The sequence below is a fragment of the Pseudophryne corroboree genome, chromosome 1, assembly GCF_028390025.1.
Source record: "Pseudophryne corroboree isolate aPseCor3 chromosome 1, aPseCor3.hap2, whole genome shotgun sequence".
In the NCBI taxonomy this organism is placed as follows: Eukaryota; Metazoa; Chordata; class Amphibia; order Anura; family Myobatrachidae; genus Pseudophryne; species Pseudophryne corroboree.
Genome location: NC_086444.1, coordinates 194,781,092 through 194,803,579, shown reverse-complemented (window position 1 = coordinate 194,803,579; position 22,488 = coordinate 194,781,092). Strand labels below are relative to the sequence as shown.

General features: G+C 47.9%; 1 protein-coding gene across 2 annotated transcripts in view; it reads left to right on the top strand.

The window, feature by feature from the left end:
* Positions 1 to 22,488, top strand: part of CETN3 (centrin 3) — a 79,015-nt gene that overhangs the window by 22,332 nt on the left and 34,195 nt on the right. For both annotated transcript variants that reach the window (XM_063963996.1, XM_063963997.1), the window contains exon 4: positions 2,395 to 2,586. In XM_063963996.1, the coding sequence (XP_063820066.1) occupies positions 2,395 to 2,586 (192 nt within the window). The remainder of the gene's footprint in view (positions 1 to 2,394; positions 2,587 to 22,488) is intronic.

The window sequence follows — 22,488 nt, the reverse complement described above, 5'->3', positions numbered from 1 at the left end:
CAGGGACATACACAGGGTGACAGTGGCAGATATATATGGGGTGACAGGGACATACACAGGGTGACAGTGGCAGATATACACAGGGTGACAGTGGCAGATATACACGGGGTGACATGGACATACACAGGGTGACAATGGCAGATATACACATGATGACAGTGGCACATATACACGGGGTGACAGGGACATACACAGGGTGACAGTGGCAGATATATATGGGGTGACAGGGACATACACAGGGTGACAGTGGCAGATATACACAGGGTGACAATGGCAGATATACACGGGGTGACAGGGACATACACAGGGTGACAGTGGCAGATATACACGAGGTGAAAAGGGACATACACAGGGTGACAATGGCAGATATACACGGGGTGACAGTGGCAGATATATATGGGGTGACATGGACATACACAGGGTGACAGGGACATACACAGTGTGACAGTGGCAGATATACACAGGGTTACATGGACATACACAGGGTGACAGTGGCAGATATACACGGGGTGACAGGGACATACACAGGGTGACAGTGGCAGATATACACGGGGTGACGGGGATATACACAGGGTGAAAGTGGCAGATATACACGAGGTGAAAAGGGACATACACAGGGTGACAGTGGCAGATATACACGGGATGACAGGGACATACACAGGGTGACAGTGGCAGATATACACGGGGTGACGGGGATATACACAGGGTGAAAGTGGCAGATATACACGAGGTGAAAAGGGACATACACAGGGTGACAGTGGCAGATATACACAGGGTGACAGGGACATACACAGGGTGACAGTGGCAGATATATATGGGGTGACGGACATACACAAGGTGACAGTGGCAGATATACACAGTGTGACAGGGACATACTCAGGGTGACAGTGGCAGATATACACAGGGTGACAGGGACATACACAGGGTGACAGTGGCAGATATACACGGGGTGAAAAGGGACATACACAGGGTGACAGTGGCAGATATGCATGGGGTGACAGGGACATACACAGGGTGACAATGGCAGATATACACATGGTGACAGTGGCACATATACACGGTGTGACAGGGACATACACAGGGTGACAGTGGCAGATATACATGGGATTACAGGGACATATACAGGATGACAGAGGGGCATAGACAGGGTGACAGTGGCACGTATACACAGGGTGACAGGGACATATACAGGGTGACAGTGTGTTATGCACTCGGGGTGACAGTGAGACATATTCACAGAACATAGGACAGTGGGTCATGCACAGAGTGGCAATGCTGTGCCAATCCCCCTCCCCATTGTGCCCCAAATGACATCATACGGTATGCCCCACTATGCCCACATCTTATTATAATACGACCGCTCAATTCTTACATCTTTTTCACTGTATTTCTCCTTTTAAACTTTTTCCTCTGATCTTTACTGTACTCTATTCCGTGCCATGCAGCTCCTCTTGCACAGTGGCTCCTCATTATCTGTGCAGCAGCCGGGCACAGAACAGCTACAGAGGGAGGGAAGCCGGGCAGACAGAACTCTGTAATTTTCAGTCCCAGGCCAGCGCACGCAGAGTGGCTGATGGTGTCAGATGCGGCAAGCACTGTGCAACACCCCCAAGTCATGGTGTGCGTTGCCGCTGGCAGTACGGCCCAATGTGTGGTGGAAAGGTCATTGGAAGAAGGCGCTACAGACTCTGCTGAGCATGCTCAGCTTCTTCCGGCTCACCTCCTATTGCTGTCACCGCGGTGCTCACTAAAGCAACTGCGGTACAGCCCAAGTAGTTTGGCAGGCAGTTTTTTTCTCTGGCGGGGGGGATGTGCCAGGGCCTCCCAGATGCACGGGTACCCGTAGTACCCCCTGTACCAGGGCCTGCCAATAGACGCAGTGTGGAGTGATGGGCAGGGGGAGGAGGAGAGAGACTGGAGACTGCACGCCGCACTTTACTGGTCACGCTGCGCAGCCGGCAGCAACTGTGGACAGAAAGCAGCAGGGTAGCAGAGCGGGGAGAGCGCCTCTCCTGGCCGGCGCCTCCCTGCTTTGCATACCCTTGCTGAGTGGGTAGCGCCGGCACTGGCAGTGATAATAGCCCCATCGCTACTTTTGGGTGGTCATTGGATTCCGTCACCTACGGCTGATAGATGTTTCCATTCATGTAAAAATGATCTTGTCTGGGATGTAAAATATAGGGGTCTTGTTTTCCCTAAGCGGTCAAGGTGGTTCAGCCAGCGAACGTGGACCTAATTCTAATTCAGGAGAGTGCTAACTTTTATGGTGCTCTAAAAATATGATAATGATCGTAATAGGAATCCATATAACAACTAGATGTTACAATCTCCTATCGCCTACTTAAACCCACATTTCTAAGTGAAAACAGACCATACATTTTTATTTTAATGTAGTGACCGATTTGATATTGGACCGTGATCCGCAAGAAGAGATGCTCAAAGCGTTTAAACTGTTTGATGATGATGATTCCGGCAAAATAAACTTGAGGAATCTCCGTCGAGTCGCTCGGGAACTTGGGGAAAACATGACAGATGAAGAACTGCGAGCTATGATTGAGGAGTTTGACAAAGATGGTGATGGCGAGAGTAAGTTTATGTGGGGTCTACACCGCATACTGTAGAAGGGGAATATAAGCTTTTGAATGGATTTCACAGTAGTAGTTGCAATTTATTATGTTGATTTTAAATAATTACCCTGTTGGTAACTATTTAAAGTTCATTCATTTGAAAAGAGTTTTTGGTAATTGCAGTGAAGGTTCCTTATTTCTGGGGTTATCTAGTTTTCGATAAAAATTGAGTTTTTTGAACTAAGTGACAACCATTTCATGGAATGATGCAGTAAATAACTTCACTACAAATTGATTCCTATAGGTAAATTTCTTAAAGGTAAAGTTTGACTGATTTGGAGCCGGATGGAATGACACCCGTGATCTCCGGGGATCCGGTCTCTAAGTCGACCACTATTGGCCGACAGGGTCTCTAGGTCGACAGGTCAAAAGGTCAACATGAGTTTTTTCACGATTTTTTTTTTCTCTCTTTTTTTTTTTTAACCTTTTCATACTTAACGATCCACGTGGACTACAATTGGGAACGGTAACCTGTGCCGAGCAGAGCGAGGCACCTTGCCCGAGGGGACACTGTGCACTAATTGGGGTTGCCGGGCCACTCTATGAAGAAAATGACACAAAACATTAAAAACTCATGTCGACCTTTTGACCTGTCGACCTAGTTACTGTCGACCAATAGTGGGCAACCTAGACACTGTCAACCTAGTTACTATCTACCTTCCATACCACACCTGATCTCCGGAGGTGTGAGATGCCGGCTGATCTTGGGTGGGTTTTTTTGTGTGTTTTTTTTTTTTAAAAGGGGCAATCACTTACAAGGCATAGTTTTGCCTTGTAAGTGATTGCCCCTTTAAAAAAACATTAGAGATCGGCCGGCATCTAACAAATCCTGCGATCAAGGGTTGAGATTGCCTAAAGGATAAAATAAAAAAGGGGCAGACTAGATGGGCCAAGTGGTTCTTATCTGCCGTCAAATTCTATGTTTCTATGTTTCTATCTCTGGCGTCATTACATCCGGCCCTTGATGTTTTTTTGTGATATCCCGTCAATTTTGCATAACACAGATTTACTAAAGGCAAACTTGACGGCAAACCGGATGTCAATAATGACTTTAAACGACATTACACCATCGGTCAAAACATTGCATGCTTTGCATATACCACAATACAGATACCAGATTTACTAAGAATTGTGCTCATAAAAATTTATCAAAATCATATCGGAATAGAAGAATGAAATAGACCTGCCTGTGAGCAGTGGGTGTTGCCAAAGCACTGCACAGATCCAAGTGATCTATTCATGTTATGTTGTATAATAGTATAAAGAAAGGGTTATGTTTAAGAAAAAAATTGCAGTGGGTCCAGCCTAGGATCTCTGAGCCTGTTTTTTTTTACATGGGGAAAAAGCGGCATGGGGTTCCACCGTTTTTCCAGTAACCAGCATCAGGTTGAACCAGCAGGAGGGCTTACGCCATACAAGGGGATTACATCATGGAGTCCTACTTCCATCATGTAAACCACACTTCAAACTGGTCAGCCCAGCCAGGAATTCCTCGGAGTTGGAAACTGCCTCAAAGAAGGGGTCACCAGGCTTGGGCTTTTCCTTGCATCCCCGGTGGCGGTGGATGCGGTGTTCACATGTTAATTTTTTTTTTTTTTTGTCTAATATTAGTCTTACTAAAAAAAAAAAAAAGAAACTGCCAGTGCACACTGTAGGTACTAAACACAGCTAATCAGAATAATTATAATATATTCTGCAATATAACAGAGACAATTTTGAGGTGCTTTGCATAATTTCTGCCAAAAATATTAGGGACCCACCAGATGAGGTCACCCGGTTACAGTTGGTGGATCCATATTTATGGCCAAAATTATGCTACACACCTCAATTTTGCAGAGTTTAGCACTTAGGCCCTCATTCCGAGTTGTTTGCTCGCTAGCTGCTTTTAGCAGCATTGCAAATGCTAGGCCGCCGCCCTCTGGGAGTGTATCTTAGCTTAGCAGAATAGCAAACAAAAGATTAGCAGAACTGCTACTAAATAATTTGTTGCAGTTTCTGCGTAGCTCCAGACCTACTCCTAGACTGCGATCACCTCAGTCCGTTTAGTTCCTGGTTTGACGTCGCAAACACGCCCTGCGTTCGCCCAGCCACTCCCCCGTTTCTCCAGCCACTCCTGCGTTTTTACCTGGCACGCCTGCGTTTTTTAACACACTCCCTGAAAACGGCCAGTTACCTCCCAGAAACGCCCCTTTCCTGTCAATCATTCACCGATCAGCACAGCGACTGAAAAGCGTCGTTCAGACCTGTGTAAAATTGCTTAGTTTGATGTTAAAATACTTAGCGCATGCGCGCTGCGTACCATGCACATTTTCCACCTAATTGCTGCGTTGCGAAAAACGGCAACGAGCGAACAACTCGGAATGACCACCTTAGTGTGCATTGGCAGTTTCTCTCTTTTTTTATATTTTATACAAGTCTTAGCATGTTAGCACCTCTCATTATATGTAGAATTACTGTGTGCAGTCTGAGCCCCCTCCATATAATATTCTTTATAGTGTTCCCTTGAAAAAGAGGGGGCTACATTTTAAACACCTGGATGTGAATACACTCAAATTAAAGTGGCTAGTCTGCTCTTTAAAACCATATCCATTGTATAACTGTAACTTGAATATGTTTTTGGAAATAGCTAAAATAACAAAAATGGTGTCAGTGTCCAAATATACAGTATATGGACCGAACTGTATGTTTGTTTATCTGGTTTGTTGTCGGATATTATTTTTATTGTATTAGGCGCCACATAGTTTCCTCTAAAGGGCCCTACACATTTAGCGAGCTGCCCGACAGCGGATACGGCCAACGGGCGACCCGGCGGCGGGGGGGGGGGGGGGGGGAAGGGTGACGGGGGGAGTGAAGTTTATTCACTCCCCCCGTCACCCGGCTCCATAGCAGTGCAGGCAAATATGGACAAAATCGTCCATATTGGCCTGCATACACGGGCGACGGGGCACCAGCGATGAACGAGCGGGGGCCGCGCAACGTTCATCGCTTGTGCCTCCACGCTCAAAGATATGAACGGTATCTCGTTCATTAATGATTATTATTGCCCAGTATGTAGGGCCTCTAGTTTCTGTAGTGCATGCCTTTGTGAAGTCTTCCTAGCAGGTATGAAACATTCATGTGTGAGTGACTCGTGTAATGGCAGGGAAATGGTTAGAATCGCACACATGCTTGAGAATAGCTGTGGATTTCAGCTTGTACGCAGAACTGGAAAGATCTAGAGTACCTAGCTACCCCTGTATATCCACTTGTGAGAGCTGCTGTCACCACTGTCAGCATGCATTTACATCTGCCCTATCCTGTGTGCAAGAGATCTGCCTGAAGTTGCTGGATGTTTGCTTATGCTTACCTTTGAATAGGCAAGGCAACCTTATGCAAAGTGTGCACACCCTGTTGCTGACCAGTTACACACATTTAGCCGCCAGTGGGGATCCGTCTGACTTCTGTGCTACTCTTGAATAGTCCTGCAGATCTACAAAGATGCGTACGTGCGCCTTGAATTGTAGATGCAGCTGCTTTGTATGGGATTCTGAATCAAGCCCTATATGCATCTTCAGATGGGCGCAGCAGACATTGTTGAGCTGATCAGCATTTGAAGTCTGTACTGTCGCTGCTGATCAACAGGTCACTATTTTGATGACCTTATTGATCCATCTGCCTAACGGTGAATGCAGCACAGGGCAGTATACTGCCTACAGGTCTTCAGCATTCCATGATCATGTACCATAACCTCAACAATGTCTGTGTAGCAGAGCTTCACATTAACTAAAGGCCTGCACCTTCTTGTTTTTTGTATATCCTGTGAGAGCCCTCCTGTCAGTCTTTATCATATGGGTTACTCCTCTTACAATCTGACAGATTTTCAGATTGGTGTCAAGTGATGGTCATGATTTGGGGAACCTAAGATATGACTGAGAACAGGGACGGCAGGCAGATGCTTCTCTCTTGTACAGAGATTGCATACAAATATGCTCAGTATACTGTAAGTTGTCACCTGTATCTTCCACAATTACACAAATGCATTTTTTTTTGAGGTTAGTGTGAATTTAATTAGCAAGATGCTTGATCTGCCACAAGGCGGAGTGCTGACTCGACTTTGTCCATTTAGGGACGACTCGGAATTGCATGCAAGTCCGCTATGCGGAAGGATCTTATGATGTTCTTCACTGTGTGTGCTCCGTAGCGGAGCATATGAAACTGTGATCACCTATGGTCGATTGGGAGTTGTGTGCATCTCCACTTATGGTGTATCCCGTGTAACTTTCAAATATACCAAGGGTTTTAACAAAAGTACAGCAGGGAGACATTCTTCAAAGGAAGAGAAGTATTAGAACTCGAGGACATACACTGAAAAAGGAGGAAGGCAGGTTCAGGGGAAATGTAAGGAATAATTACTTCTCAGAAAGGGTCGTGGACAAGTGGGATATCCTCCTGTCAGAGGTGGTAGAGGCTAGGTCAGTAGAGCCATTTAAAAATGCATGGGATAGGAATATGAATATCCTTACAAAGAACTATGGTTCAAAAGGGTTTGAGATTGCCTAAAGAATTAAAAAAAGGGGCAGACTAGATGGGCCAAGTGGTTCTTATCTGCCGTCACATTCTATTTTTCTAACTTGGAGGCAGGATAATTCATCTGTATGAGTGTAGATGGAGTTGCAGGCTGATTGAATCTATTGCAGCAAGGATAGGGATGGTGATAACTGGCACTTATAGGGGTTATGTGGCTACATAGATGCCGCCTCTCTCTTTTTGAAAAGTTCACTACTGAACATGCATGTCATAAAAGGTTTCTTTCTCATACGTCCTAGAGGATGCTGGGGTTCACTTCATGACCATGGGGTATAGACTGTTCCGCAGGAGCCACGGGCACTCTTAAGACTTTTCAATGGGTGTGAACTGGCTCCTCCCTCTATGCCCCTCCTCCAGACCTCAGTTTTAGAAATGTGCCCAGGCAGACTGGATGCACTCTGAGGAGCTCTACTGAGTTTCTCTGAAAAGACTTATGTTAGGTTTTTTATTTTCAGGGAGAACTGCTGGCAACAGACTGCCTGCTTCGTGGGACTGATGGGGCAGAAGTAAGAACCAACTTCCTGAAGAGTTTCATGGCTCTGCTTCTGGCTGACAGGACACCATTAGCTCCTGAAGGGTACTGAACGCTAGCCGTGTCTAGATGCTCACTCCCACAGCACGCCGTCACCCCCCTCACAGAGCCAGAAGTCAGAAGACAGGTGAGTAGAAGAAGACAGATCTTCTATCAAGAAAAGTGACGGCTGAGGTACAGCGCGGCTGGCGGGAGTGCAGCGCGACATTGCTGCCCACACACACAGGCACTGCAGGGTGCAGGGCGCTGGGGAGGGGGGAGGGGGAGGGGGGAGGGCAGCAAAAACAACTATTTCTCTGACGTCCTAGTGGATGCTGGGAACTCCGTAAGGACCATGGGGAATAGCGGCTCCGCAGGAGACTGGGCACAAAAGAAAAGCTTTAGGACTACCTGGTGTGCACTGGCTCCTCCCCCTATGACCCTCCTCCAAGCCTCAGTTAGATTTTTGTGCCCGACCGAGCTGGGTGCAATCTAGGGGGCTCTCCTGAGCTTCTTAGGAAAAGTTAGTTTTAGGTTTTTTTATTTTCAGTGAGACCTGCTGGCAACAGGCTCACTGCATCGAGGGACTAAGGGGAGAAGAAGCGAACCTGCCTGCTTGCAGCCAGCTTGGGCTTCTTAGGCTACTGGACACCATTAGCTCCAGAGGGACCGAACACAGGCCCAGCCTCGGAGTCCGGTCCCAGAGCCGCGCCGCCGGCCCCCTTACAGAGCCAGAAGCAAGAAGAAGTCCGGAAAATCGGCGGCAGAAGACATCAGTCTTCACCAAGGTAGCGCACAGCACTGCAGCTGTGCGCCATTGCTCCTCATGCACACCACACGCTCCGGTCACTGATGAGTGCAGGGCGCTGGGGGGGGGGGCGCCCTGAGCAGCAATATGAACACCTTGGCTGGCTAAAATACATCACATATAACCCCCAGGGCTATATGGATGTATATTAACCCCTGCCAGATTCCTGAAAAAAGCGGGAGAAAGGCTCCGCCCCCTTCTCTGCGGACTTATCTCCTCAGCACACTGGCGCCATTTTCCCTCACAGCTCCGCTGGAAGGACGTCTCCCTGACTCTCCCCTGCAGTCCTGCACTACAGAAAAGGGTAAAACAAGAGGGGGGGGGGGCACTGATTAGGCGCAGTATAATATAAACAGCAGCTATAAGGGGAAAAACACTCTGTATAGTGTTATCCCAACATATATATAGCACTCTGGTGTGTGCTGGCATACTCTCCCTCTGTCTCCCCAAAGGGCTAGTGGGGTCCTGTCCTCTATCAGAGCATTTCCTGTGTGTGTGCTGTCTGTCGGTACGACTGTGTCGACATGTATGAGGAGGAAAATGATGTGGAGGCGGAGCAATTGCCTATAATGGAGATGTCACCCCCTAGGGAGTCGACACCTGAGTGGATGGGCTTATGGAAGGTATTACGTGAAAGTGTCAGCTCTTTACAAAAGACGGTTGATGACATGAGACAGCCGGCTACTCAGCTTGTGCCTGTCCAGGCGTCTCAAAGACCATCAGGGGCTCTAAAACGCCCGCTACCTCAGATGGCAGATACAGACGCCGACACGGATACTGACTCCAGTGTCGACGATGAAGAGACGAATGTGACTTCCAGTAGGGCCACACGTTACATGATTGAGGCAATGAAAAATGTTTTAGACATTTCTGATAGTACAAGTACCACTAAAAAGGGTATTATGTTTGGTGAGAAAAAACTACCTGTAGTTTTTCCTGCATCTGAGGAATTAAATGAAGTGTGTGATGAAGCGTGGGTTTCTCCCGATAAAAATGCAAGAAGAAAACGAAAAACACCCTAAGGTGATTTTCTCAAGGCGCTGAACTAGGGGAGGTTCAACACAGCAGCTAAAAAGAAAGAGGTTGGTCAGACCTCACAAAGCAACGGCAACAAATAGAATTCTAGCGCTATAGGTCATAGATGAGATGAGAAGATCAATATACAATCGTATTTAATGCATATAAAAAATCACTAAAACATCCATGGAATTGAACACTTAAATAAAAAATAAAATATACATATAAAAAATGTATGATGATAATGTACCCTAGAAAAGGGTGTATGGCATAACTCCCGGACACATTCAGCTGAAATTGTGGAGAAAAATGCTTGGACCTGTTCCTATGTAAATGTCCCCTTCTATATCCAATAGTACCAATAGGATAGTCTTTTGTTAGCAATAATTACCACAGAAGATCAAGGATATTTAAGCGGCTCAGCATTCCGCAGTATTGCAGTTCCTTGGTGCAGTGGAATAGATTTAAAGTTCCTCAATTGGGATGGTTTACCTCCAGCAAAGGTCCATGAGGTTCAGTAGGGGGACTTGGTTCAGGTCCTCTTTCTCCAGGTATTTGTAGGTCCAGGGAGTAGTGCAGGAGAGCAGCTCACACCAACGCGTTTCGTTGTGATCACACAACTTTTTCAAGGTGCTAACTGGGCTGTAAGTAGGGGTTTATATACCCAAACAATATGGCTGCTCATTTGCATACAAGATTGAAATTAATCAGCTCATCTCATAATATGACCAATTTCTGACAGACAAATAAATCCAACGTAGACCACGATAAAAAACTGATAATTCCTAAAAGGTTATTGGCATCATACCCCTTCCCACCAGAGGATAGGGCACGTTGGGAAACACCCCCTAGGGTGGATAAAGCGCTCACACGCTTGTCTAAACAGGTGGCACTACCGTCTCCTGATACGGCTGCCCTTAAGGAACCTGCTGACAGAAAGCAGGAGAATATCCTAAAATGTATATACACTCACACGGGTGTTATACTGCGACCAGCAATCGCCTCAGCCTGGGTGTGCAGTGCTGGGGTGGCTTGGTCGGATTCCCTGACTAAAAATATTGATACCCTGGATAGGGACAGTATATTACTGACTATAGAGCATTTAAAAGATGCATTTTTATATATGCGTGATGCACAGAGGGATATTTGCCGACTGGCATCAAGAGTAAGTGCGCTGTCCATATCTGCCAGAAGAGGGTTATGGACGCGGCAGTGGTCAGGTGATGCTGATTCCAAAAGGCATATGGAAGTATTGCCTTATAAAGGGGAGGAGTTATTTGGGGTAGGTCTATCGGACCTGGTGTCCACGGCAACTGCTGGGAAATCCACATTTTTACCCCAGGTAGCCTCTCAACATAAGAAGACGCCGTATTATCAGGCGCAGTCCTTTCGGCCCCATAAGGGCAAGCGGGCAAAAGGCTCCTCATTTCTGCCCCGTGGCAGAGGGAGAGGAAAAAGGCTGCAGCAAACAGCCAGTTCCCAGGAACAGAAGCCCTCTCCCGCTTCTGCCAAGTCCTCAGCATGACGCTGGGGCTCTACAAGCGGACTCAGGCACGGTGGGGGCCCGTCTCAAGAATTTCAGCGCGCAGTGGGCTCACTCACAAGTGGACCCCTGGATCCTTCAGGTGATAATCAAGGTACCCCTCCTGCAACAGGGAAAGAGGTATTATTCCACGCTGTTTGTGGTACCGAAGCCGGATGGCTCGGTGAGACCTATTTTAAATCTAAAATCTTTGAACACTAACATACAGAGGTTCAAATTCAAGATGGAGTCACTCAGAGCGGTGATCGCGAACCTGGAAGAAGGGGATTATATGGTGTCTCTGGACATCAAGGATGTTTACCTCCATGTCCCAATTTACCCTTCTCACCAAGGGTACCTCAGGTTTGTGGTACAGAACTGCCACTATCAGTTTCAGACGCTGCCGTTTGGATTGTCCACGGCGCCCCGGGTCTTTACCAAAGTAATGGCCGAAATGATGATACTCCTTCGAAGGAAAGGAGTTTTAATTATCCCTTACTTGGACGATCTCCTGATAAGGCCAAGATCCAAGGAACAGTTGGTAGTCGGAGTAGCACTATCTTAAGTAGTGCTGCGGCAGCACGGTTGGATTCTCAATATCCCAAAATCGCAGCTGATCCCGACGACACGTCTTCTATTCCTAGGGATGATCCTGGACACAGTCCAGAAAAAGGTGTTTCTCCCGAAAGAGAAAGCCAGAGAGTTATCCGAGCTAGTCAGAAACCTCCTAAAACCAGGCCAAGTATCAGTGCATCAATGCACAAGGGTCCTGGGAAAAATGGTGGCTTCCTACGAAGCAATCCCATTCGTCAGATTCCACGCAAGAACATTCCAGTGGGACCTGCTGGACAAATGGTCCGGATCGCATCTTCAGATGCATCGGCGGATAACCCTGTCCCCAAGGACAAGGGTGTCTCTCCTGTGGTGGTTGCAGAGTGTTCATCTTCTAGAGGGCCGCAGATTCGGCATTCAGGACTGGGTCCTGGTGACCACAGATGCCAGCCTGCGAGGCTGGGGAGCAGTCACACAGGGAAGAAACTTCCAGGGCTTGTGGTCAAGCCTGGAGACATCACTTCACATAAATATCCTGGAGTTAAGAGCCATTTACAATGCTCTAAGCCAAGCAAGACCTCTGCTTCAAGGTCAACCGGTGCTGATCCAGTCGGACAACATCACGGCAGTCGCCCACGTAAACAGACAGGGCGGCACAAGAAGCAGGAGGGCAATGGCAGAAGCTGCAAGGATTCTTCGCTGGGCGGAAAATCATGTGATAGCACTGTCAGCAGTGTTCATTCCGGGAGTGGACAACTGGGAAGCAGACTTCCTCAGCAGGCACGACCTCCACCCGGGAGAGTGGGGACTTCACCCAGAAGTCTTCCACATGATTGTAAACCGTTGGGAAAAACCAAAGGTGGACATGATGGCGTCCCGCCTCAACTGGACAGGTATTGCGCCAGGTCAAGGGACCCTCAAGCAATAGCTGTGGACGCTCTGGTAACACCGTGGGTGTACCAGTCAGTGTATGTGTTCCCTCCTCTGCCTCTCATACCCAAGGTGCTGAGGATTATACGGCGGGGAGGAGTAAGAACTATTCTCGTGGCTCCGGATTGGCCAAGAAGGACTTGGTACCCGGAACTTCAAGAAATGCTCACAGAGGACCCGTGGCCTCTACCTCTGAGAAGGGACCTGCTCCAGCAGGGACCCTGTCTGTTCCAAGACTTACCGCGGCTGCGTTTGACGGCATGGCGGTTGAACGCCGGATCCTAAAGGAAAAAGGCATTCCAGACGAAGTCATCCCTACTTTGATAAAAGCCAGAAAGGATGTAACCGCAAAGCATTATCACCGCATCTGGCGGAAATATGTTGCGTGGTGCGAGGCCAAAAAGGCCCCGACAGAGGAATTTCAACTGGGTCGATTCCTGCATTTCCTGCAAGCAGGAGTGTCTATGGGCCTAAAATTAGGATCCATTAAGGTCCAGATTTCGGCCCTGTCGATTTTCTTTCAGAGAGAACTGGCTTCAGTGCCTGAAGTCCAGACGTTTGTTAAGGGAGTGCTACATATACAGCCTCCTTTTGTGCCTCCAGTGGCACCCTGGGATCTGAATGTTGTTTTGGGTTTCCTAAAATCACATTGGTTTGAACCACTCAACACTGTGGACTTAAAATATCTCACATGGAAAGTGGTCATGCTGTTGGCCCTGGCTTCAGCCAGGCGTGTGTCAGAATTGGCGGCTTTATCCTGTAAAAGCCCTTACCTGATTTTTCATACGGACAGGGCAGAATTGAGGACTCGTCCTCAATTTCTCCCAAAGGTGGTTTCAGCGTTTCATCTGAACCAGCCTATTGTGGTACCTGCGGCTACTAAAGACTTGGAGGACTCCAAGTTGCTGGACGTTGTCAGGGCCCTGAAAATATATGTTTCCAGGACGGCTGGAGTCAGAAAATCTGACTCGCTATTTATCCTGTACGCACCCACAAGCTGGGTGCTCCTGCTTCTAAGCAGACTATTGCTCGCTGGATTTGTAGTACAATTCAGCTTGCGCATTCTGTGGCAGGCCTGCCACAGCCAAAATCTGTAAAAGCCCACTCCACAAGGAAGGTGGGCTCATCTTGGGCGGCTGCCCGAGGGGTCTCGGCTTTACAACTTTGCCGAGCTGCTACTTGGTCAGGGTCAAATACTTTTGTGAAATTTTACAAATTTGACACTCTGGCTGAGGAGGACCTGGAGTTTTCTCACTCGGTGCTGCAGAGTCATCCGCACTCTCCCGCCCGTTTGGGAGCTTTGGTATAATCCCCATGGTCCTTACGGAGTTCCCAGCATCCACTAGGACGTCAGAGAAAATAAGAATTTACTTACCGATAATTCTATTTCTCGTAGTCCGTAGTGGATGCTGGGCGCCCATCCCAAGTGCGGATTATCTGCAATACTTGTACATAGTTATTGTTAACAAATCGGGTTATTGTTGTTGTGAGCCATCTATCCAGAGGCTCCTCTGTTATCATGCTGTTAACTGGGTTCATATCACAAGTTGTACGGTGTGATTGGTGTGGCTGGTATGAGTCTTACCCGGGATTCAAAATCCTTCCTTATTGTGTACGCTCGTCCGGGCACAGTATCCTAACTGAGGCTTGGAGGAGGGTCATAGGGGGAGGAGCCAGTGCACACCAGGTAGTCCTAAAGCTTTTCTTTTGTGCCCAGTCTCCTGCGGAGCCGCTATTCCCCATGGTCCTTACGGAGTTCCCAGCATCCACTACGGACTACGAGAAATAGAATTATCGGTAAGTAAATTCTTATTTTAAACTGGCAAAAAGGGGGCAGAAGATGCCCAGGCACAGCCCTACCCCCGCCAGTATAAATATTCTGAAAAGTTTCTGAGGCAAAAAGGGCAGAGCTTCTTCGTCAGGCAGCTAGCACACTGCTCAGTGCCATTTTCTATCCTCAGGCTGCAGAGACATCGCTAATCCTCCTTCACTTCTGACTACAAGTATCAGGGTGCAAAACAGGGGGGGCACAAGCGAATTTGGTGCTTTACAAGTGTGTTTTACTGTGTAAAAAGCGCTGCATGTCAGTGGGCATTCTGTGTTCACAGGCATTAGATACTGGCGCTGGGGTTATGAACTGGCTGCTCCTAAACTGTGTCCCTCTGACAGATTTTACTGTGGGTCTGTCCCCTATAAGTCCCAGTGTGTCCGTGTGTGTTTTGTACACGTGTGTAAGACATGTCAGAGGCAGGGAGTTCCTCCCCGGAGGAAACCATTTTAGGGACACAGAAGTGTAATGTGGTGGCGCTGCCGGCACACCAAGAGCCTGCATGGGTGAAAGAAATACGTGATAGTATGCATCATATCAATAGGAGATTAGATAAGTCTGAATCTCATGCTGAGTGCTGGAGAAAATCTGTGGAGGATGTGATTTTTCAGGGCTCTGTTCTTCCATCCGCAGGCGACCCCTCTTGGTCACCTAAGAGACCATTTGCGAATATTGTGAATACTGATACCGACACGGACACTGATTCTTGTGTTTTCGGTAGTGACTCCAGAGAAATAGATCATAAATTGGCAAAAAATATACAATATATGATTGTGGCTATAAGGGAAGTTCTGGGAGTCACGAAAGCCACTTCTGTACCTCAGGAGAAGGCTTATTTCTATAAAGAAAAGAAATCTAAGGTCACTTTCCCTCCTTCCCACGAGCTTAATACATTCTTTGAAGGGATGTGGGTGAATCCCGAAAATAAATTTCGTATTCCCAAGAGAATTCAGATAGCTTATCCTTTCCCGGTGGAGGACAGGAAAAAATGGGAGTCACCCCCTGTGTTAGACAGTGCACTGTCCAGGTTGACAAAGAAGGTAATTCTCCCTGCACCTGGCACGTCTTCACTAAAAGAGCCGGCAGACCGAAAGATGGAAACTACATTGAAAACCATTTATGTTGCCAATGGTACGCTGCTCAGGCCCACAATTGCTTGCGCATGGGTGAGTCGCGCTATTGAAAAATGGTCAGAAAGCGAGTCATCAGAAATTGACACGATTGATAAAGATGAGATACTCCTTAAGTTAGGGTATATCAAAGACGCTGCCGCATACATGCTAGAAGCGATGAAAGATATTAGACTCTTGAGTTCACAAGCCGCTACCATGGCAGTATCGGCTCGGCGGGCGTTGTGGATTCGCCAGTGGAACGCGGATGCAGATTCCAAAAGAAATATGGAGGCTCTCCCATATAAAGGTGAGGCCTTATTTGGTGATGGACTGGATGCGTTAGTCTCGGCGGCTACCGCAGGTAAGTCGACATTTTTGCCCTCTGCGCCTGCATCGGCAAAAAAGACATATCCCCCGCACATGCAGTCCTTCCGGCCCAATAAATATAAAAAAGCGAGAGGTTCCCCCTTCTTTGCGGGTAGGGGAAGGGGAAAGGGAAAGAAGTCCACAGCAGCTTCAGGTTCCCAGGAGCAGAAGTCTACCCCTACTTCTGCCAAATCTTCAGCATGACGCTGGGGCTCCTTTGCGGGAGGCCGCTCGGGTGGGGGCACGTCTCAAACTGTTCAGCCAAGGTTGGATTCTGTCTGGCCTGGATCCCTGGGTGTTGCAAATAGTGTCCCAGGTATACAAGCTGGAGTTTCAAGACGTTCCCCCATGCCGATTTTTCAAATCGACCTTGCCAGCTTCTCTTCCAGAAAGGGAAGCAGTAACAGCGGCAATCCAAAAATTATGTCAGGATCAGGTCATAGTCCTGGTACCTTTTTTTCACAACAAGGGGAGGGGTTTTATTCAAGCCTTTTTGTAGTTCCGAAGCCGGGCGGCTCGGTCAGACCGATCCTAAACCTGAAAAATCTGAATCTCTACTTGAAACGATTCAAGTTCAAAATGGAATCACTGAGGGCAGTGATTTCCACTTGTGACTAGACAAAGGGTGATCGGGCACCGGTCAAATTGATACAGTAATAGTTTGTGAAAACCAAAATCGGACAATTAAACCCTTATAATTTGGGAAGAAAAAACTATCATTTTTTTCTTAACTCTGTCCTAATTGGTGGTGTGCCCAGAGCCAGGAAGTACATGTACTATCAAAGGGAGAGAAAGAAGGCTCTTGTGTGGGCGCACTCTTTAGAAATGGAGGAAAATTCCTATGATATATGAGAGGAAATGTTTAAAACATAATTTTTAATGTTAAAGTTTAAAACGTAATTACCCATATAAATGATCCATGTGAAATAAAGATATTATGGACGAAAAATGTAAAATGTTCTGGACTATTTTTTCACAATAGGTGATTGGAAAGGTTGTAGACACTTAATTGTCTTACCCCCATTTCCCCTGACCAGTACTGTTAGGGTCTCCTGCCCTGTGCTGCCACGTCGTCATGGCAACCGGGAGACAAGTGCTAGCAGAGTAACCTGAGCGCAGCTGATACTCCGGTTCGGGTCTTTTGCTGTGCAGTGGTTACAGGCTCTGTGCACGGTAGGGGATCCGGTGCTGGTTTTTGTGCTCACAGTCTGTGAGGTCTGAGTGGGGCGTGGACAGCACCTGCTTTATAAGGCCTCTTCTTAGGGTAAGCAGATGCTGCTGAATCTTTGTTGGTTAGTCAGTTCCTGAAAGTTAGCCAGTACTGTGTAGCTTTGTATTTGTTTGTTGCTTACTGCAAATAGGCCTGGGGATTTGGTATTACACTCTGCCAATCCAGACCTAGCAGTAAGACTGGAGTCAGTCGTTTAGCTTGCTGGGGTTCTGTTACTACTCTGTGAACTTAGCAAGTTTGCGGCTGTATTCTAAGACTTGACTGTCTAATCCTGTCTCACTGTGCTAGGTGTCAGGGGTCAGTTTAGTGGCAGTAAGCTGAACCTGTGCACTGCAAGTGAGAATTAGGATTGTGGAGACTCTCCTTGTGTCTATCATTCCATCTCTGACCAAGGAGTTTACTGCCACACCCGTTGGTAACCCTTTAGGGTTTTGCTGTTGCCCTTAGCAACAGCATTTCGGGTTCTCTACGTATTAAAACACAACATCTTGCTTTTCTCATCTGAGCATTACTAATACAAGGGAGACACCCAGTTCCTTAGCCTCTGGGCTTCTCTGTTCACTTTGTGTGTATTTTGTTACCCTATCACCTTCTGTGTACGTTATGTCATATTCCCCAGTCTGTCTGTGAGTCCATTTGTTTTGCATAACAGTTCAAACACCAGTACATTCCTGCAGGCACTGGTGTGCATAACATATTCAGCAGCCTAATACTCCTGTTGAAATTTTGTGGGAATATGGAGCATACCCCTCAAAATACGTTGCAACAGGTGGTCGATCAGGTGCAGGTCCTGACTCGACAATTTAATGATTTGTCCATTAAAATGCACACCTCCCAGGCTGCTGGCGGAGCTCCCGCAGCAGCAGCACCTGCAGGGGTTAAGGAGCCGAAAGTAAATCTCCCGGATCGTTTTTCTGGAGATCGCTCGCAGTTCTTTTGTTTCAAGGAGAGCTGCAAGCTATACTTCCGGCTTAGGCCTCAGTCTTCTGGGTCGGAGATTCAGCGGGTGGGCATAGTGATTTCCTTGCTACAAGGAGACCCACAGGTCTGGGCATATGGGTTGCAGCCTGACTGTCCGTCGCTTAAAAGTGTTGATGCTTTTTTTACGGCACTGGGCATGTTGTATGATGACCCTGACAAGACGGCCTCAGCCGAGGCTCAGATTTCGATCCTTAAGCAAGGGCGAAGGCCAGTTGAGGTTTACTGTACGGAGTTTCGGAGGTTGGCCCATGATACCCAGTGGAATGACCCAGCCCTGAGACACCAGTACCGAAGAGGTCTTTCTAACCAGATAAAGGACCAACTGGTACAATATCCCTTGCCTGATAGCTTGGATCAGCTCATGCAGTTATCCATCCGGGTGGATAGACGGCTGAGAGAGCGTAGGCTTGAAAGGGAGACTGAGATTTCCTTCCTTCCCAAGGGAACCTCAGACACTGAGGAGCCTATGCAGATTGGGGCTACCCGCCTCTCCTCGCGTGAGAAGACGCGGAGGAGACAGCAGGGGTTGTGTTTGTACTGTGGGAATAAAGGTCATGTGGTAGTATCATGCCCAGAAAAGCCGGAAAACTTCAGGGCCTGAGGGTGATGGGAAATATCCTGTCAGGCCAGAAGTCAGAATTTCCCAAGAAGACTTTTATCATTCCGGTGACCTTGAAGATCCTCGGTCAAACTGTCAAGACTGAGGCCTTTGTGGACAGTGGGGCCGACGGGGTTTTTATGGACCGCCAATTCGCCCTGAAACACTCTGTTCCCTTAGTACCCTTGGCATCGGAAATTGAGATTTGTGGGTTAAACGGGGAACCATTATCCCAGGGTAAAATTACCTCTTGCACTAGCCAGATTTCTTTGTTTATTGGAGCCACACACTCTGAAAAATTGTCCTTTTATGTGACTGTCTGTACTTTTGCCCCATTGGTGTTGGGGTTACCCTGGTTAAGGGCCCACAATCCTCAATTTGACTGGGTCTCTGGGGAGATTCTTAGTTGGGGTACTGATTGTTTCAGGAGTTGCTTGAGCCTTCCAGTCAGGCTCTCGCAGCTAAGTTTGCCAGGATTGCCAGGGTGTTATGCAGATTTTGCGGACGTGTTCTCCAAAAAAGTTGCAGAGGTACTACCTCCCCATCGCCCCTATGACTGTGCCATTGATTTGTTGCCAAATGCTAAGCTTCCCAAGAGCAGGTTGTACTCCCTGTCACGTCCTGAGACTCAGGCTATGGCAGAGTACATTCAGGAGAACTTGGCTAAGGGATTTATCAGACCTTCACAGTCTCCAGTTGGGTCGGGGTTCTTCTTCGTGGGTAAAAAGGACGGTTCGTTGCGACCCTGCATCGACTTCAGGGAATTGAACCGTATCACGATTAAAAACTCATACCCACTGCCTCTCATTTCGGTCTTGTTTGACCAGCTTCGTACTGCCACCATTTTTTCTAAGATTGACCTACGCGGTGCGTACAATCTAATCCGAATAAGAGAGGGGGATGAATGGAAGACTGCCTTTAATACCCACTCAGGGCATTATGAATATTTGGTGATGCCTTTTGGGCTCTGTAATGCCCCGGCAGTCTTCCAGGATTTCATGAATGATGTGCTCAGGGAATATTTGGATAGATTCTTAGTTGTATACTTAGATGACATCCTAATCTTCTCCCATTCCCTGGAGGAACATCGGAAGCATGTACGCTTAGTCCTCCAGAAACTCAGAGACCACCGGCTTGGGGCGAAGCTGGAGAAGTGCGAATTTGAAGTTCAGCAAATCGCATTTCTAGGATATATTATCTCCCCAGAAGGTTTCCAAATGGAGGGTTCCAAGGTACAGGCAGTCCTGGATTGGGTGCAGCCCACTAGTTTGAAGGCGCTTCAGCGTTTCCTGGGCTTTGCAATTTTTTATAGACGATTTATCGCTGGATTTTCGTCTATAGTGGCGCCCTTGGTGGCACTCACTAAGAAAGGGGCGGATGTTGCTCACTGGTCTTGTGAGGCTAAAGCGGCTTTTGCCCGTCTCAAAAGGGCATTTGTTTCGGCCAAGGTGCTGCGACACCCAGATCCAGAGCGTCCTTTTGTGGTGGAGGTGGATGCCTCTGAGATGGGTATTGGGGCAGTGCTTTCTCAGATGGGAGTGTCTGATAATCGCCTTCATCCCTGTGCTTACTTTTCCCGTAAATTTTCGCCTGCCGAGATGAATTATGACGTGGGTAACCGGGAATTGTTGGCTATTAAGGATGCACTCGAGGAGTGGAGACACTGGCTTGAGGGGGCTAAGTTTGTGGTCTCAATTCTCACTGACCATAAGAATCTGGCATATTTAGAGTCAGCGAAGCGTCTCAATGCCAGGCAGGCACGATGGGCTTTGTTTTTTGCTCGCTTTAATTTTTTGATAACATATCGCCCTGGGTCAAAAAACATCAAGGCTGATGCGCTCTCACGGAGTTTTGCTCCAATCCAGGAGACCACCGAGGAGCCGTTGCCCATTGTTTCCCCATCATGTATTAAAGTGGGCATTACCCAGGACCTCTTATCATTAGTCCTTAGAGCACAGGAGCAGGCTCCTCCAGACCTTCCGGTAGGTCTTTTGTTTGTGCCTCCTAGGTTAAGACAGCGAGTGTTCCTGGAATTCCATGCCAAGAAGTCGGCAGGTCACCCGGGTATTGCCAGAACTCGGGAGTTGCTATCTAGGGCGGTGTGGTGGCCCTCGGTGGCTAAGGATGTGGATCAGTGGGTTCGGGCATGTGACATCTGTGCCCGAAATAAGACTCCTAGAGGGGTTCCTGTTGGCCCATTACATCCACTCTCTATCCCATCTAAGCCATGGACCCACATTTCAATGGATTTTGTGGTGGACTTGCCCAAATCCTCGGGGATGACAGCCATCTGGGTTGTCGTTGACAGGTTTTCGAAGATGGCGCACTTCGTTCCACTGGTTGGGCTGCCATCGGCCAGACGCCTGTCTGAATTATTTATGCTGCATGTTGTGCGTCTCCACGGGTTGCCACTTTATGTGGTCTCTGACCGCGGATCCCAGTTTGTGGCCAAATTCTGGAGGGCATTTTGTTCCGATCTCCAGATTTCTGTCAGCTTGTCGTCAGGCTACCATCCGCAGTCTAATGGGCAGACTGAAAGGGTGAACCAGTCCTTGGAGCAGTTCCTCAGGTGTTATGTCTCCAAGTGTCAGACTGACTGGGTTGCTCATCTGTCCATGGCGGAGTTTGCCTATAACAACGCGGCTCACTTTGCTACAGGGATCTCTCCCTTCCTTTGTGTGTATGGGCATCATCCTAAGGCCAATTCTTTTGACCCCCTGGACTCCACGCCTGATGGTTCCTCTGTGGTTTCGGTCCTTAGAGGTATTTGGCGGAAAGTGAAGAAAGCCCTTGTGTCTGTGTCATTAGTGACCAAAAGGGTTTTTGATAAGCGGAAAAGACCCTGCAGCTTCAAATTAGGAGACTTCGTCTGGTTGTCTACCAAGAATTTGAAGTTGAGACAGCCATCTCATAAGTTAGGCCCCCGGTTCATCGGCCCTTATAAGATCACCAGGGTTATCAATCCGGTGGCATTTCAGTTAGATCTGCCCCGTTCTTTGGGTATCAATAAAACATTTCATTGTTCCCTTTTAAAACGGGCGATTAGTAATCCTTCTTCCAGTGGAAGACCTTCCCCTCTTCTGATACGTGGCCAGAGGGAGTTTGTTGTTGAAAGGATTCTTGACTCCAAGGTGGTTCGGGGTCGGCTGTCATTTTTGGTGCACTGGAAGGGGTATGGCCCGGAGGAGCGGTCGTGGGTGCGCAGTTGTGATCTTCATGCCCCCAGACTGATACGCTCTTTCTTCTCGCAGTTCCCCGATAAACCCGGTGGTAGGGGTTCTTTGACCCCTCGTCAGAGGGGGGGTACTGTTAGGGTCTCCTGCCCTGTGCTGCCACGTCGTCATGGCAACCGGGAGACAAGTGCTAGCAGAGTAACCTGAGCGCAGCTGATACTCCGGTTCGGGTCTTTTGCTGTGCAGTGGTTACAGGCTCTGTGCACGGTAGGGGATCCGGTGCTGGTTTTTGTGCTCACAGTCTGTGAGGTCTGAGTGGGGCGTGGACAGCACCTGCTTTATAAGGCCTCTTCTTAGGGTAAGCAGATGCTGCTGAATCTTTGTTGGTTAGTCAGTTCCTGAAAGTTAGCCAGTACTGTGTAGCTTTGTATTTGTTTGTTGCTTACTGCAAATAGGCCTGGGGATTTGGTATTACACTCTGCCAATCCAGACCTAGCAGTAAGACTGGAGTCAGTCGTTTAGCTTGCTGGGGTTCTGTTACTACTCTGTGAACTTAGCAAGTTTGCGGCTGTATTCTAAGACTTGCCTGTCTAATCCTGTCTCACTGTGCTAGGTGTCAGGGGTCAGTTTAGTGGCAGTAAGCTGAACCTGTGCACTGCAAGTGAG